Here is an 18,775-nt window from a genome sequence, read left to right on the forward strand (position 1 = left end):
ACTATAGAAAGCAAGCCATACAGCCGGCCATACGGGAGCGAATTTGCAACAAAGAAGAGGCTATGAAATAAAAATAATGTTGCACACACCAGGCCACAATGTTTGGTGCCAGAGACAAAGCCTATATGTGCATTTCGCAGGAAGAAAACTGGCTACCAGCCGTTATCTGGGCTTGTCACAGTGCAGTAGCAGAACTTGAGTTGACAGACAGACAGACAGACGATGTTAGGCAACATTTGGATCATGTAAGCCAGCAAACTGACAGGGGACTCAGAAAAGGCAGAGAAGCATCCTCTGCAGAAGCCAGCATTACAGCAGATGAATCAATGGACGCTTCATCAAGAGAAGAGGAGATTCACAGCTTACAGTCCTTAACATCAGCTGAACAGGAAGGCACAGAGAAAGACAAGCTGCCCCCTGCAATGATCCATTAGGGTGTGTTGACCAGTTTACTGGCACCAAACAGGATAGACATTTCATCATTTTTCTCAGTTTAACTCATTTATTCCCTTGAGGGACGTACCAGATCAGATCAATTGTGAGAATGCGGCAAGTGCTCATGCAGCCAATCAATGGTGTGGTGAATCGATAGGTCTGGGAGGCCCTCTCCTTTTGGTGTGGGTGCATTTCAGTGTACCGTTATTATCAGGACTCAGTAGCAATGTTTAATTATACTACTCCATTGCAGTTCTTGTTCTGCGCATACATAAATAACAACCTGCAATTCAAATCACTAAGATTAATTCAGCATCTCATATAATTGCAAGCTTCCATAGTGACTGTTTCTTCTATAGCTAAAACACAGTATGGACTGAACAAGAACCATATTAAGATTAGCAAGTCTCTAGTTTAATACTGGAGCTGGATAAATTTGATCTTGTGTAAGCACAATAGACAATAGGTGCAGAAGTAGACCATTCAGCCCTTCGAGCCTGCACCACCATTTTGAGATCATGGCTGATCATCTACTATCAATACCTGGTTCCTGCCTTGTCCCCATATCCCTTGATTCCCCTATCCACAAGATACCTATCTAACTCCTTCTTGAAAGCATCCAGAGAATTGGCCTCCACTGCCTTCTGAGGCAGTGCATTCCACACCCCCACAACTCTCTGGGAGAAGTAGTTTTTCCTTAACTCGGTCCTAAATGACCTACCCCTTATTCTCAAACCATGCCCTCTGGTACTGGACTCTCCCAGCATCTCGAACATATTTCCTGCCTCTATCTTGTCCAATCCCTTAATAATCTTATATGTTGCAATCAGATCCCCTCTCAATCTCCTTAATTCCAGTGTGTACAAGCCCAGTCTCTCTAACCTCTCTGCATAAGACAGTCCAGACATCCCAGGAATTAACCTCGTGAATCTACGCTGCATTTCCTCTACAGCCAGGAGACCAAAACTGTACACAATACTCCAGGTGTGGTCTCACCAGGGCCCTGTACAAATGCAAGAGGATTTCCTTGCTCTTGTACTCAATTCCCTTTGTAATAAAGGCCAACATTTCATTAGCCTTCTTCACTGCCTGCTGCACTTGCTCATTCACCTTCAGTGACTGATGAACAAGGACTCCTAGATCTCTTTGTATTTCTCCCTTACCTAACTTTACACCGTTCAGATAATAATCTGCCTTCCTGTTCTTACTCCCAAAGTGGATAACCTCACACTTATTCACATTAAACGTCATCTGCCAAGTATCTGCCCACTCACCCAGCCTATCCAAGTCACCCTGAATTCTCCTAACATCCTCATCACATGTCACACTGCCACCCAGCTTAGTATCATCAGCAAATTTGCTGATGTTATTCTCAATGCCATCATCTAAATCGTTGACGTAAATCGTAAACAGCTGTGGTCCCAATACCGAGCCCTGTGGCACCCTACTAGTCACCACCTGCCATTCTGAAAAACACCCATTCACCGCTACCCTTTGCTTTCTATCTGCCAACCAGTTTTCTATCCATGTCAATGTCTTCCCCCCAACGCCATGAGCTTTGATTTTACCCACCAATCTATGTGGGTCCTTATCAAATGCCTTCTGAAAATTGAAGTACACTACATCCACTGGATCTCCCTTGTCTAACTTCCTGGTTACATCCTTGAAAAACTCCAATAGATTAGTCAAGCATGATTTACCCTTGATAAATCCATGCTGGCTCGGCCCAATCCTATCACTGCTATCTAGATATGCCACTATTTCATCTTTAATAATGGACTCTAGCATCTTCCCCACTACTGATGTTAGGCTGACAGGTCAATAGTTCTCTGTTTTCTCCCTCCCTCCTTTCTTAAAAAGTGGGATAACATTAGCCATTCTTCAATCCTCAGGAACTGATCCTGAATCTAAGGAACATTGGAAAATGATTACCAATGCATCCGCAATTTCCAGAGCCACCTCCTTTATTACCCTAGGATGCAGACCATCTGGACCTGGGAATTTGTCAGCCTTCAGTCCCATCAGTCCACTCATCACCGTTTCCTTCCTAATGCCAATCTGTTTCATTTCCTCTGTTACCCTATGTCCTTGGCCCATCCATACATCTGGGAGATTGCTTGTGTCTTCCCTAGTGAAGACAGATCTAAAGTACTTATTAAATTCTTCTGCCATTTCTCTGTTTCCCATAACAATTTCACCCAATTCATTCTTCAAGGGCCCAACATTGTTCTTAACTATCTTCTTTCTCTTCACATACCTAAAAAAGCTTTTGCTATCCTCCTTTATATTCCTGGCTAGCTTGCGTTCGTACCTCATTTTTTCTCCCTGTATTGCCTTTTTAGTTAAGTTCTGTTGTTCCTTAAAAATTTCCCAATCATCTGTCCTCCCACTCACCTTAGCTCTGTCATACTTCCTTTTTTTTAATGCTATGCAATCTCTGACTTCCTTTGTCAACCACTGTGGCCCCTTTCCCCCCTTTGAATCCTTCCTTCTCCAGGGGATGAACTGATTTTGCACCTTGTGCATTATTCCCAAGAATACCTGCCATTGCTGTTCCACTGTCTTTTCTGCTCGGATATCCGTCCAGTTAACTTTGGCCAGCTTCTCCCTCATGGCTCCATAGTCTCCTTTGTTCAACTGCAACACTGACACCTCCGAGCTGCCCTTATCCTTCTCAAATTGCAGATAAAAACTTATCATATTATGATCACTACCTCCTAATGGCTCCTTTACTTCAAGATTGCTTATCAAATCCTGTTCATTACATAACACTAAATCCAGAATAGCCTTGTCCCTGGTCGGCTCTCGTACAAGTTGTTCCAAGAATGCATCCCGTAGGCACTCTACAAACTCCCTATCCTGGGGTCCAGCACCAACCTGATTCTCCCAGTTCACCTGCATGTTGAAATCCCCCATAACTACTGCAACATTACCTTTGCCACATGCCAATATTAACTCCCTATTCAACTTGCACCCAATATCCATGCTACTGTTTGGTGGCCTATAGACAACACCTATTTGGGTCCTTTTGCCCTTACTGTTCCTCAGTTCTATCCACATAGACTCCACTTCTCCTGATCCTATGTCCCCCCTTGCAAAGGACTGAATCTCATTCCTCACCAACAGGGCCACCCCACCCCCTCTGCCCACATTTCTGTCCCTACGATAGCATGTATACCCTTGTACATTCATTTCCCAGGTCTGATCTCCCTGCAGCCATGTCTCCGTTATCCCAACAACATCACAGTTACCCATTCGCACCTGAGCTTCAAGCTCATCCGCCTTATTTCTGACACTTCGTGCATTCAGATATAGAATTTTTAACCCATTTCTCCTCTCTCTGTTTGAATTGCTGCCTATTGTGCTTAACCCAGCTCCCCGAACTCCCATCGGGCTATACGCCCCTAGAATTTTGTTGTCCTTCCTAAATTTACTTATGCTTTCTGCACATTTAACTCCATGTTCCGTCAGACCATCCCTCTGTACATGTGTACTAATAGTATAAAGTAAGTCAATTTGGCCTCTATATGCTTTAAAAAAAAGCTATGTAGCCAAATCTGACATCTGTTATTGGGTCATAGCTTGCAGCACACTGGACAGATACCACATTCATCCATGAGCTTTTGTCCCTCATTAATACTATTCAGCATACTGACCTGACTCAGAAGTCCCAAGTCCTTCAAAAAGCGCCCAAGGGTCTCATAAAGATCTGCCAATCGCACAATCATATCCTCTCCTTCACAGCTTTTCTCATATTGCTTTAAAGACTCGAAGTAAGCAGCAGCCATGGAGTTTTTATCCATCCCCACGTGTTGCCAATAAGAAAGCAACTCTGCAAAATGGCCTCTGCCAAAGAACACATCCTGTTGAATTTGTGACATTAGTTAACCAAAGGAACTAGAACACTTCTGACACAAAAGATGTCATTAGATGACAAAAGTAGACAAAAGATGACTACTAGATGCAACTCATTATTTGTGGACAATTAACCCAGATACACAGAATTATTACAAACATTACAGCTGTAATTTTATTCATATAGTGTTAACACATTTTCCATTTAACCAAATAACTATTTAGCAAATAAACACGCAGCCTGATTGATTGCCAAGTGATCTCAAATTATATTCTCATGGCATATGTGATTTTGAGAGTGAGATAGAATGGGTGAGTGATTAAAACATTGGTTATAATGACTGTGAGGGCTTTATTTCCTTGCAGCCTCCAGCATATACACTTGAAGTACATTTATCCACTTTGAATGTTAGCCATTTTCCTGTGAAATGTAATCAGCACCACCAAATCTATGTTATAGGATTGAAGTTGTTCATACGATTACATTACTTCATTCAAGCTTCACTGCAGACTTTAAACCTAAAATTTCTCCCTATTTTCCAACAAGGTTCATTCATTCATGATGGGTCTCTCAGATGGATTTTACTTCCAAAGTCTGAACCAATCAGAATTGACACTGCACCTCTGGCTTTAAAAAAGTCCTAGTCAGGATACTGTAAACAATTAATAATTGAACAGTCTAGCTCCATACCTCTTGTACAGGTTCTGAGAGACAAAGAGGTTCAGTAGGCAGCTATGCAGCTTCTGCTTTTCCCCTTGCTGCTGGAAGAGCCAGGGAAGCTCATCCACACCACGCCAAGTTACTCTGCCCTGACTTAAAATAAATGACAATCATCATTAATGATAAAAGACAAAAAAAAATCCTGTAATCAAGGAGTCAGAGTCAACCCAGCACAGAAACACAGGTCCTTCGATTCATACTGATCGTGTTGCCCAGCGAGCTAGCTCCATCTACCTGTGTTTGGTTCACAGCCTTCTATACCTCTCGTAATGCGTACTCCTGTGCTTTGCACACTGGTTCGAAGAGACATTGTCTCATTTCTGTATATGTTATAGGATTATATGCACGTATGTAGTTTAGTGACAATAAAATTCATTTGACTATGCACAATTTTCACTTCATTGTTTCTTTCATTGTTTCACTTCATTGATCTTCACTTGTTTCATGATCAGCTTACCTTTAAGCAGCATGTGTTCACTCTGACACTAACAAATCTATTCTTTCAACACACAATTCAGATCTTCATTTTTCTCTTTATACTGTGTTTTTTTTCCATTAGCTGCTGTTCATTACATACAGTGTGTGAGGTCACTTCTCAGAACTGTCTGTGGTGCTCAGAGACTTGTGCATCGCCTGGGATCCTTCCCAGCACCTTGTGGAATTTTCCATTTGAGAAACCGTTGTAGCAGAAGAGGAGGAGAAAAGTGCTTGTGAGAGCGCTGAGTGCTGGGAGCCAGGTTTGTCAGGAGCTGCAGCTGGATGCACTTTTTACAGGTGTAGTCATCAGGGACAATTGTGCTGTCCCTGACTTCCCACATCCTGCATACGGAGCACTCGACTGCCCTAACTGCTGCCTCCATTACCTACTCCTTAAATTAATTAAAGGAACTTACCCAGCCTTACCTCACTTGGAGCAAGCTCGTCCTCAGCCTCTGCTCGCCGAAGCATCTCGAGCCAAACCCTCAAAGCTCCACTCCTACCCTGAGCCACTCACACCACTGGCCGCTCCTCGCTAGCCGCTCCACTTCAGTTACCCGTCCTTTTATTTGTCCCTGCCAATTACCTCACGAGCCCTTCACTCCTCCTCTTCCTGCTACAACGGTTTCTCGATCACACTGTCCCAGGTAGATGACTACACCTGTAAAAAGTGCATCCAGCTGCAGCTCCTGACAAACCGAGTTAGAGAACTGGAGCCGGAGCTGGATGAACTTCAGATCATTCGGGAGGCAGGGGCAGAAATAGACAGGAGTATCAGGGAGATAGTCACCCTTAAAAGTCAGGAGGCATGTAGCTGGGTGACTGTCAGGAGAAGGAAGGAGAATAGACAGGAAGAGCATAGCACCCCTGTGGCCATTCCCATCAACAATAAGTATACCGTTTTGGATACTGTTGGTGGAGACGACCTACCAGGGACAAGTTTCAGTGGTTGCATCTCTGGCACCGAGACGAGAGTATGAGGGAAAAGAGAAGAGCAGTAATGATAGGGGATTCGATAGTCAAGGGGACAGATAAGAGGTTCTGTCAGAGAGATTGAGAATCTCGGATGGTCTGTTGCCTCCCTGGGGCCATGGTCCGCGATATCTCGGATTGAGTTCTCAGTATTCTCAGGACGGAGGAAGATAAGCCAGATGTCATGGTCCATGTAGGGACCAATGACGTGGATAGGAAGAAGGAGGAGGTCCTGCAAAGACAGTTTAGAGAGTTAGGTGCAAAGTTGAAGGACAGGACCTCCAGGGTTGCAATCTCAGGATTGCTCCCCATGCCACGTGCTAATGAGGCTAGAAATAGGAAGATAATGCAGCTAAATACGTGGCTAAGGAGTTGGTGCAGGAGGGAGGGCTTCATGTTTCTGGACTATTGGGCCTTGTTCCAGGGAAGGTGGGACCTGTTCCAATGAGACGGTTTGCACCTGAACTAGAAGGTGACTAACATCCTTGCGGGTAGGTTAGCTAGTGCTGCTCTGGGGGGTTTAAACTAGATTTGCAGGGGGAGGGGAACCAGAGTGTTAGAGCAGATAGTGAGGTGGAGGAGGATAAAGGTCATGCGAGGACTGCTTGTGCGGACAAAAATCAAAGGTCTGTATGTAATAGAAATGTGCACGGGTGCCAAACTGAAGAGACTGGGGAAGAGGTGTCTGGCTCTCAAATAGAGAAAGATAGGAGACAGTGTGTGATAGAGAAGGGATGCACTCAGACCGAATGCAAGGAGTGTTGTGAACAAAGCGGATGAGCTTAGAGCGTTGATCAGTACTTGGAGATATGATATGGTGGCCATTACAGAGACTTGGATGGCACAGGGACAGGAATAGTTACTTCAAGTGTCGGGTTTTAGATGTTTCAGAAAGGACAGAGAGGGAGGCAAAAGAGGTGGGGGTGTGGTACTGTTGATCAGAGATAGTGTCACGGCTGCAGGACAGGTGGACGTTATGGAGGGATTGTCTACGGAGTCTCAGTGGGTGGAAGTTAGAAACAGGAAGGGATCAATAACTTTACTGGGGGTTTTTAATAGGCCGCCCAATAGTAACAGGGATATCGAGGAGCAGATTGGGAAACAGATCCTGGAAAAGTGTAATAATAAGAGTTGTCGTGGTGGGAGATTTTAATTTCCCAAATATAGATTGGCATCTCACTACAGCAAGGGGTTTAGACTGGGTGGAGTTTGTTAGGTGTGTTTAGGGAAGTTTCTTGACACAGTATGTAGATAAGCCTGCAGAGGCTGTACTTGATTTGGTATTGGGAAATGAACCTGGTCAGGTGTCAGATCTTTCAGTGGGACAGCATTTTGGAGACAGTGATCACAATTCTATCTCCTTTACCATAGCATTGGAGAGGGATGGGAACAGACATGTTAGAAAAGTGTTTAATTGGAGTAAGGGGAATTATGAGGCTATCAGGCAGAGAATTGGAAGCTTAAATTAGAAACAGATGTTCTCAAGGAAAAGTACAGAGAAAATGTGGCAAATGTTCAGGGACTATTTGTGTGAAGATCTGCATAGGTACGTTCCAATGAGACAGGAAAGTTATGATAGGATGCAGGAACCGTGGTGTACAAAGGCTATAATAAATCTGGTCAAGAAGAAAATAAAAGCTTACAAAAGATTCAGAGAGCGAGGTAATGTTAGAGACCTAGAAGATTATAAAGCTAACAGGAAGGAGCTTAAGAAAGAAATTAGGAGAGCCAGAAGGGGCCATAAGAAGGCCTTGGCGGACAGGATTAAGGAAAATGGCAAGGCATTCTACAAGTATGTGAAAAGCAGAAGGATAAGATATGAAAGAATAGGACCTATCAAATGTGACAGTGGGAAAGTGTGTATGGAACCAAAGGAAATAGCAGAGGTACTTAATGAATACTTTACTCCAGTATTCACTATGGAAAAGGCTCTTGGTGATAATAGTGATGACTTGTAGCAGATTGAAAATCTTGAGTATGTAGATATTAAGAAAGAGGATGTGCTGGAGCTTTTGGAAAGCATCATGTTGGATAAGTCGCCGGGCCCGGATGAGATGTACCCCAGGCTACTGTGGGAGGCGAGGGAGGAGATTGCTGAGCCTCTGGCGATGATCTTTGCATCATCACTGGGGATGGGAGAAGTTCCAGAGGATTGGAAGGTTGCGAATGTTGTTCCTTTATTCAAGAAAGAGAGTAGAGATAGCCCAGGAAACTATAGACCAGAGAGTGGTAACTCAGTGGCAGGTAAGTTGATGGAGAAGATCCTGAGAGGCAGGATTTATGAACATTTGGACAGGTATAATATGATTAGAAATAGTCAGCATGGCTTTGTCAAGGGCAGGTCGTGCCTTACGAGCCTGATTGAATTTTTTGAGGATGTGACTAAACACATTGATGAAGATAGAACAGTATCTTGGATTTCAGCAAGGATTTGATAAAGTAACCCATGCAAGGCTTATTGAGAAAGTAAGGAAGCTTGGGATCCAAGGGGACATTGCTTTGTGGATCGAAAACAGGTTTGCCCACAGAAGGCAAAGAGTGTGTGGATGGATTGTATTCTGCATGGAGGTCGGTCACCAGTGGAGTGCCTCAGGGATCTGTTCTGAGACCCTTACTCTTCGTGATTTTTATAAATGACCTGGATGAGGAAGTGGAGGGATGGGTAAGTTTGCTGATGACACAAAGGTTGGAGGTGTTGTGGATAGTGTGCAGGGCTGTCAGAGGTTACAGCAGGACATCGATAGGATGCAAAACTGGGCTGAGAAATTCAATTCAGTTAAGTATGAGAAATATGATGGCAGAATATAGTATTAATGGTAAGACTCTTGGCAGTGTGAAGGATCAGAGAGATCTTGGGGTCCAAGTCCATAGGACACTCAAAGCTGCTGCATGGGTTGACTCTGTGGTTAAGAAAGCATCCGGTGCATTGGCCTTCACCAATCATGGCATTGAATTTAGGAGCCGTGAGGTAACGCTGCAGCTATATAGGACCCTGGTCAGACCCCACTTGGAGTACTGTGCTCAGTTTTGGTCACCTCACTACAGGAAGGACGTGGAAACCGTAGAAACGGGGCAGAGGAGATTTACAAAGATGTTGCCTGGATTGGGGAGAATGCCTTATGAGAATAGGTTGAGTGAACTCGGCCTTTTCTCTTTGGAGCGACGGAGGATGAGAGGTGACCCGATAGAGGTGTATAAGAAGTTGAGAGGCGTTGATCGCGTGGATAGTCAGAGGCTTCTTCCCAGGGCTGAAATGGTTGCCACAAGAGGACACAGGTTTAAGGTGCTGGGAGTAGGTACAGAGGAGATGTCAGGGGTATGTTTTTTTACTCAGAGAGTGGTGAGTACGTGGAATGGGCTGCCGGCAAAGGTGGTGGAGGTGGATACAACAGGGTCTTATAAGAGACTTTTAGATAGGTACATGGAGCTTAGTAAGATAAAGGGCTTTCGGTAGCCCTAGTAATTTCTAGGGTAGGGACATGTTTGGCACAACCTTGTGGGCCGAAGGGCCTGTATTGTGCTGTAGGTTTTCTATGTTTCTATATCATAACAGCTATCAAAAAATGTTTGCATTTTGCAAATTTTCAGGTTTTGGGCTTTCAGATAAGGGGTACTCAACCTGTACTTGATCTTAAGAGATCTTAAACCTCTGATTTTAAGCCTATGCCCTTTTCTCCTTAGTCTTCATTCCAGGGAAGAGGTGCTTTCATCCTGTCTATGCCGCCTATTATCTTAAAAACTTGCTAATTAGACATTCACCTACTACTTTTATTCTGCAGGATTTAATGTTATATTAATATTATTAATAATAAGCCACTGAAAATATAAAAGACAATAAAGTAAGCAGTGTGAACTGTGATATCCAACTTAAAGCACCGGTTTTGGCTCAGTGTGAGCTCTTATGTCACTAAGTCTTAAAACTAGCAATTCAAAATGTTCTTTTGTCTTTCAGAAAGCAAGATCCACACAAAATGAATAATTGCTTTGTCAAGCACCTTCACTCCGTTCATTGAAAAGGCTAGGATCTCCCACTGGCCACCCATTTCAATTCCACTCCTCATTCCCACACTGACGTGTCTGTCCAAAAGCCCATCCACTGCCACCTTAAGGCCAAACACAAATTGAAGAAGCAACACCTCAAATTCCATCTTGGTAGTTTCAACATCAATTTACACACACAAAATGCTGGTGGAACGCAGCAGGCCAGGCAGCATCTATAGGAAGAAGTACAGTTGACGATTTGGGCCCAGACCCTTCGTCAGGACTAACTGAAAGAAAATATATTAAGAGATTTGAAAGTGGGAGGGGGAAGGAAAGATCTGAAATGATAGGAGAAGACAGGAGGGGGAGGGATGAAGCTAAGAGCAGGCAAAAGTGATACAGAGCTGGAGAAGGGGAGGATCATGGGACAGGAGGCCTAGGGAGAAAGAAAGGGGGAGGGGAGCACCAGAGGGAGATGAAGAACAGGCAAGGAGGGATTGTGAGAGGGGCAGAGAGAGAGAGAGAAAAAGAGAAAAAAAGGGGGGGAATAATAAATAAGGGATGGGGTAAGAAGGGGAAGAGGTTCAACATCAATTTATCCTACTTCTGGTAATGACTCTTCCTGTTTTCTTTCACCCCCCCCCCCCAATTTCTCTTATCCCTATGACCCATTTACACTTTTCTCTTTCCCCTGCCCTCATGGTTTGCCCATCACCGTCTTCTCTTTATTCCCTGTCCTACTGCTCTCCCCATCGGATTCTTCCACTTTCAGTCCTTTGCCTCTTCCACCTGTTACCTCCTAGCTTCTCACATTATTTTTCCCCCGCTAACTGTCACTTCCCAGCTTCTCGCATCACTTTTCCCCCACCACCTCTACCCGCCACCTGGATTTACCCCTCACCTGTCAGCTCCTGCTCCTCCCTCTCCCCTTTTAGGCTGCTTCTGCCCTTTTTTGTTACAGTCCTGATGAAGGGTCTTGGCCTGAAATGTTGCCTGTTCATTTCCTTACCATAGATGGTGTCTGATCTGCTGAGGTTCTCTAGCAATGTGTGTGTTGTAACTGTTGTGGGAACTTACAGAGCCCAAATTGACAGCTGCCTATCCTAAGTTACAACAGCAACTTTAAAATGATTTAAATTGCTGTACTATACTTTGAGAAATTCTGAAAGATTCACCGATTTCTTCCAAACTAATTGATGTTGCAGTGTACTAAGACAAACCTAATTTCATTCTAAAGGATAAGAGAAGAGACTTCTAATTCTAATTAAACAGGGTCATTGGTTATGGAGCCAAACATCAACCACCTAATCCTCGAATTAGTTCAGGAGAAAGAGGCCCACTTAAATGGAAATGAAAGAAATTTAAATAAATGAGCTGAGTAATGGAATAGCATTAACAAAGAAATCAGGAAAATCAATACCTCATCTGATGTGAAAAATATTGCACCAGGGTTTCTCTGTACACCGTAACAGATTCCAGTTCCTTTTTCTCCATATACTGCAACCTCACTGCTTCCCAGGCCTTCAAATGACAAATTGGAAATATTAAGCCATGAGGCTAATGAGCTCCACTTTCAATCTAAGATTGTCAATATGGGACCAGAATGTGCCTCAAACAGTCATCAATCATGTAGGGAAAGGAGTCATGTCAGGGTCAGTACCAATCCTACAGCCTTCCTACTTGCCTTCCTGTAAGGGTATCAGTTCAAATCCTACTCCAGAGCTTTGACCATTATTTTGACTCTTACTGCACTATTTTACCATGGCTGAAACAGAGGGGCATTGCTGCACTTTGGGAATAAGGTATTAATGGGTGAGATACTAAATGGAACTTCGGTCTGTCCTCACAAATTATCTTGTGGCACTATGCAATTTTGAAGCAGAACAAGATGATTTGCTGATCATAAAGTAGAACAAACCATGAAACTACCAAAACATCCTTACTTGCACCAGGCCTAGTTAACCCAAGGTTTGATGACTAACATGGGCTCCTATTTGAACAACATCTGTTACTTTTTTCCCAGATTGACTCATTTTCTTCCTTCCCTAAACTATAACATCCATAAACTGTGCCTTAGCATTCCTCAAATTTTGCCTCGTAGATTTCACCATGTCAACCACTTTGGTATTGGAGGTCACAATTTAAGCTGCCCAAGCTCTAAAATTCTCTCCCCAAATTTTCTGCCTCTTGATCACTTATGCTCGTTTTCTGTCCTTTGACATCATAATTTGTTAAATAATGTCACATCAATCATCTATGATGTTCTACTTTGTTTAAAAAGTGTTATATCAACAGAAGCTACTTTTATTACTGTTATTCAGCAGGCAAATTCCGCTGGTGCCCAGACTATCAAAATATTCTTCAAAAGTACTATCAGAAAGTTATCATTCATCATTTCTTTAATTTTTGCAGGATGTGTTCAATTCAATAGTTCCAAATACTTTGGGATTTCCTGAGATTGTGAAGAGCACATTATACTACTTTTCTAATATAAAGACTTAACTTAATTGCTGACTTCTTGCAATATTTGCAACAAGGCTGCTTATTGCTCATTTGAACAGCTGTTATAAATCTGTTTTATGATTTGAAAGTTGCAAAAACATTTTTGAATTTAACACACTGAAAGAAAATGTGATCTGAAAGCACCTATTCTTACCTGGAGATGCTGAAATTTCAGCAGGCCACAGCGCTGTGTTAGCACACATGTTCTCTGCAAGCTATGAAGAAGAGAGGACAATGTTGGCCAGTGAAGTTCAGGATAAATCTCCAGAAGTTCACCTTCACTCACACCATTGTGACTCACGTGGATTAAACAGAGAATCTGGAAAAAATAAATGCCGGATGTAAAATATACATGGCTACTTATAAAAAGTGTAGCCTTTTCAGAAGTTTGATATAAAACATCCTTTCATTTTAAAATCATTCATTCATATTTGTTTACAAAAGTTTAATTTGTCTCTCAGCTTCTCAAAAGTGCTTTTAGTCCATGGAAATTCCTGTAAATCTTCCTCAAAGTACACATTGAGCATTCTGAGTATTAGCAAGTAAATCATGCACATTTTCTCCTGAGACCCTTGTGAATTTAATAACATTTCTTCACATTCAGAATACAGGCTTAATTTCCAAATTTCAAGAAATTTAGCAATTACACCAATATGAGCAAAATGTTGATATGCACAAGATTCTAACATTATCAGAGCTCACCACAGGAACAAAGGAAACCAAAATAAACCAGACAGGATCTGAGAACATGTACTGTACTTGGGTATTAAGAAAATTACGTCCTAGTGCTTTGTTTTTGTAAATAAACGGGAGTAAGATTCACAAACTCGTAGCTCAACTCGACTATACATGCAGGCTTCAGGTCATGTTGAGGATGAAAATAAGTCCTTTGGCTTCATGCACCTTAGTATTGACTGTGGTCAGATCAGCTGGGTTTTAAGTTCTAAAAGCCAAGTAGAGTTATAGACATAAAGGGGATGGACTCACATTAGTCTTTACTCTGGAACTTTCCCAATCACCTTGCAGGTTAATTGACTTTTAAGGCACAAACTAGTTACAAGAGGAATTGCATGAATTTTCACTCATCTTCACCGTGTTCTTTTAGAAATGACTCAAATGGTGATAAGCTTTTGGTGCAGCTAAAGTGTAACAGTGGATTTTGGATGAATATCATTACAGGCTGAAATTAGTACATTTGACACTCAAACATATTACTACCATTCTTAATAAATGACTTTAGAGAGCTCTGCTAAAAAAGAAAACAAATTGGTTTTCTCAATTCCTTTACTGTAATTTAGCCCAATTTGAGTTATCATTTTTTAACGTAATTACTAAGAAATGGCCAACTTGCATTTACAGTACATGGAGCCAGAAAATGCTGGAGAAACTCAGTAGTTCAGAGAAATCTTTCAGGTCAAAGGTTCTTTTTCAGAACTGGAAAGGAGAAAATAAGTTAGCTTTAAATTGCTGACAGTGAGTGATGGATAAGACAAAAGGGAAACATCTCCAATGAGATGAAACACGAGATGAAGCAGATGCTGAAAATCTTGAACACACAAAATACTGGAGGAACTCAGCAGGTCAGGCAGCAGCTTTTCCCCTTTTCTTCTCCTCCTCTGCTCTCATGACCTGCCCATCACATCCCTTGATTTGCCACCTCCTTCCCTTTATTCCACTGTTCATTTCCATCAGATTCTTCCTTCCTCTCTTCTGCCCTTTACCACATCTACCTATCATTTCCCAGTTTCTCACATCACCTTCCTTCCCACTCATCCTTACCCTCACCTGGACTCACCTATCACCTGCCAGCTTGTACTCCTCCCCCACCTCTCACCATATTCATCTGGCTTCTGGCCCTTTCCTTTCCAGTGTTGGTGATGGGTCTTGGGCCAAAACATCAACTGTTCATTTTCCTCCATTGATGTTGCTTTACCTGCTGACTTCCCTCCAGCATTTTCTGTCTGTCCAATAAAATGAGGCCAGGGTCAGCATGGTGAAAAGCTGTAAACAAGTTCATCAGATTAACCGAGTAATAAAGAATAGAACCGTAAAACCATAGAACATTACAGCACAGAAACAGGCCTTTTGGCCCTTCCTGGCTGTGCTGAACCGTTTTTCTGCCTAGTCCCACTGACCTGCACCTGGACCATAATGTTAGAGTATTTTTAAAAAGCTATGAAACACAGGTGTTAAGGCTGATTTATACTTGTGCGTACAGGCTACGCCACAGCCTACGCCGTAGCCCTGATTTTCACTTCTGCGTCACTCTACGCCATAGTGAGCATGCGTTGGTGTGCGCCAAAACGCTAGTTGGCAGTGGGGTTTCTATGCCACTGTGTTGAGTTTCTTCATGAGAGACACAGATGAGGAAATGCATTTCAAATATTTTCGCATGTCGGCAGGTAGATTTGATGATTTGGTTCATCTATTTCGTATCAGTGTACGCACAGCCTACAGACATGGCAGAGGAGAAGCAACCGGAAATGCGTAGGAGGAAGTGCGATGCTACCAAGCAGACCAATCACAGTTATTGCGGTCTGCGTCGCCACGACACGCGAGTAACTTTTCTGGACAGGTGCACGTCACCCTACTGCGTAGGGTACGCGAAACCTACAGCGTGGATGTGACGCACAAGTATAAATCAGCCTTTAGAGGGTGAGAACACAAAGGAGCATAACAGCTATGAAACAAGTTCTCCATCTGATTCACACCTAGTTATCTATGGCCACTTGAGCTGTTATGATGAGACTGAAGAATGTGAGCTTCAGCAACAGGACCTCATCACCTACCTGGGCATGTTGCAGGTTTCGAAATTCAGTATCACATTCTTCAACTTCAGGTAGATCTGTCTAGTTGTAGGTCATCCATTGGTAGCGCTGGCTGATCTTAACCAGCTGGGCAATTCTATTTCACAACTTCTGTGTATCTCTGAGTAGTCATTCCCCAGCTTCCCTTGGTCATAGCTTTTATGATCTATTCCAATTCTCCAAAACTGCCCAGTTTAACCTATTGACCAGCTTACAGCACCAGCAGCTTCATCCCACCCCATTAAACACTTCCTCTTTGTCCTACATATCCGTCCCTCACTTCTCCCTTAAAACATTTTGTTTTCCCCCCATTTCTAATGAGGGTTTTTCAATCCAGAAATTTAACTCTGCTCACCTTTTCCAGAGATGCTGCCTGACCTGCTGAATGTTGGTTTAGATGTTTACATTTCAGATTTCTTGCATCTGTGGTCTAATTTTGCATTTAATTAGCACCAGACTAGTCATGTTCTTGGTTCATGGAGAGTCAAAAGCTGTTCTTTAAACACTGACTGTGTGCCATCAGGCTCCTGTAACTCTTCTGTGAAGGTAATATGTCTTGAATAGTGAGAGTTCTTCATTATGGATGATGCCTTCTTGATGTATCCCCTTTTGAAAATGTCATCAATGGTGGGGAAGCTAGTCCCCTTGATGATAGATTTTCTATCTCTTACTATCTTTCCTTTCAGTTAGTCCTGACGAAGGGTCTCGGCCCGAAACGTCGACAGTGCTTCTCCCTATAGATGCTGCCTGGCCTGCTGTGTTCCACCAGCATTTTGTGTGTGTTGCAGCCATTTATGATGTTAGGTTTTACCTTGTAAGAAGTAAAGGCCTACATACCCTGCCAAAGTTGACATAGATCAGATTTCATCTCTGACTTCAATTAAGGTAGCCTTCCATAGTTTATATCTGGTCTTCCTATAGTGTTCTGACTGCTGACCACAGCAGTCAGCTACTTCAGAGACAGCCTGATGTTGGCTAAGGGTGGAATCTACACTGCAAACAGGATGATGGTGGAGAATTGCCTCAGCAGATAGCACAGGTGACACTTGACCACCAGATGTTCCCGATGAAAGAATAGTGAGCAAAGCCTTAAGAGAACTGCAGAGCTTAGAGCATCAACAGCTAAAAACACAGTTGCCAATGTAGCACAAACTAAAATCAGAGAGACTCCAAAGATAGTAAGTACTTCAAAATATTGTAGAGCTTGAAGAAATTACAGTAATGGGCAATGGAGGTTATGATAGTATATGAAAACAACAACTACAAGTTTTCATGTGCTAAACACAAGTCAGCAACCACAGGTTTGCTGAAAATTTGGACAGTGTAAAACCTTCCTGTGCAATTAACATTTCAGTATAACAATACATGCACTCATTTCTCTAAATTAAAAGAAACAGTTATCCTCACCTCCCGCATCAACTGCCTGTCCCCATCACTAGGCAAAGATTCTTGTACAGACTGCAGTACAAGCCTGTACAAGGACACCGTGTCTTGACATTGAAAACAGCATTGGAGAATAGTGTCGACATCTCCGAGACCTTTGACACTGAACAAAGGCAAATATCATTAAGTTCACAAAGTATTAAGCATTTAAATTCGAGATTATCCAAAATTTAAATCAAATTCAACAAATTTACTTCCATTATGACCCTGCGAAAGTGTACAAACTAACGTATTATGAAATTTGATGTGTATACACCTCATTACATCCAAAGAGATTAAATGATTCCACTGCAGATTAGTTCAATAGTTCAGTAAATTGGTGCTTCAGCAGTCCCTTCAGAGGTAGAGCAATGAAAGGAGGAAGAAAGTGAAAGGTAGTAATTTTCACCCACAAACATTCAGTGACTTTAAACAAAACACTTCAAAGCACAATGATTAATGAATATATGGTGGCAACAATGTCATTCTAGATGTCAAAGGTCCTTGCTTTGCTGCTGCTTATACATGGGGGGAAGCTGTGTGGGGGCTTTGGGGTTCTAAAATTTAACTGTCATTCATTCTTTGGGGCACTCTGTTTTCATGGTTGTTTGCGAAGAAAAAGAATTTCAGGATGTATATTGGATATGTTTCTCTGACATTAAATGTACCTATATGCCATAGAGCGGGTAACTCTTATGTTGGAGTGACACGGGAGTCAAGATTTAAACTCAGTGCAAGAGGCTCAGCTGTTAGCCCCTACAAAAGAAAAAAAAGAAATCCTGCAGATGCTGGAAATCCAGAGCAACACACACAAAATGCTGCAGGAACTCAGCTGGTCAGGCAACATCTATGGAAATGAATAGATGAAGGTATTCTGATGAAGGGTTGACTATTCATTCATTTCTATAGATGCTGCCTGTCTTGCAGGGTTCCTCCAGCATCTTGTCTGTCTGTTCAACATTGAGGGAGTGCTGCATGCCACAAGTGGTGCCTTACTTACACTTGTAGGATTTATAAACAGCATGACAGTACATTGAAGAACAGGGTTATTTCGTGATTCCTCTCTTTGAAAACTATGGTAATTACTATACTGCTGTTTGTGGGACGTAGCTATGTACAAACTGTTTGCTACATTTCTGCACTATGCAGTTGCTATATTCAACTATGAAACATATCAAAAAAGTGCCTCATTACAAGTAAGCTCCCGGAGGGCGTGAAATACAAATCTTCCCTTTCTTTTTAAATGAACACTATCGTATCCTGAACAGCTGCCTATCCTCATCTCCACAGGAGAATTCCCACTCATGCAAGAATAACTGATATAATTTGAGAGCACTTTATAGGGGGTGCACATATTACACTCACCATGTGATCATTTTGGCCAGAAGTGTAACATATAAGGCATTGCACATGGTCGCAGATCTACAGTGTTTCTCCAGCTTCTTCTCCTGCAAGCACACAAGCAGGAAACAAAATTTCTGCACTAATTTTATGTCCTCCTACTCCATAGAAGTGGTTCTAGCAGGTCTAACTCTCTCTGACTGTATCATCAAAAGCTACATTTTGTGCAAGCTTAGACAGCAAGTGTAATTTAGCTCTGGAA

The 18,775-nt window shown here is 42.5% G+C and overlaps 1 protein-coding gene across 6 annotated transcripts in view; it reads right to left on the minus strand.

Annotated features, from left to right (window-relative positions):
• Window positions 1-18,775, minus strand: part of nphp3 (nephronophthisis 3) — a 160,026-nt gene that overhangs the window by 45,993 nt on the left and 95,258 nt on the right. For all 6 annotated transcript variants that reach the window (XM_073073004.1, XM_073073002.1, XM_073073003.1 and 3 more), the window contains 6 exons: window positions 18,538-18,620; window positions 17,158-17,296; window positions 13,098-13,262; window positions 11,862-11,962; window positions 4,982-5,104; window positions 4,092-4,281 (listed from right to left, as the gene is read on the minus strand). In XM_073073004.1, the coding sequence (XP_072929105.1) occupies window positions 4,092-4,281; window positions 4,982-5,104; window positions 11,862-11,962; window positions 13,098-13,262; window positions 17,158-17,296; window positions 18,538-18,620 (801 nt within the window). The remainder of the gene's footprint in view (window positions 1-4,091; window positions 4,282-4,981; window positions 5,105-11,861; window positions 11,963-13,097; window positions 13,263-17,157; window positions 17,297-18,537; window positions 18,621-18,775) is intronic.

Source organism: Hemitrygon akajei, chromosome 20 (genome assembly GCF_048418815.1).
Source record: "Hemitrygon akajei chromosome 20, sHemAka1.3, whole genome shotgun sequence".
In the NCBI taxonomy this organism is placed as follows: domain Eukaryota; kingdom Metazoa; phylum Chordata; class Chondrichthyes; order Myliobatiformes; family Dasyatidae; genus Hemitrygon; species Hemitrygon akajei.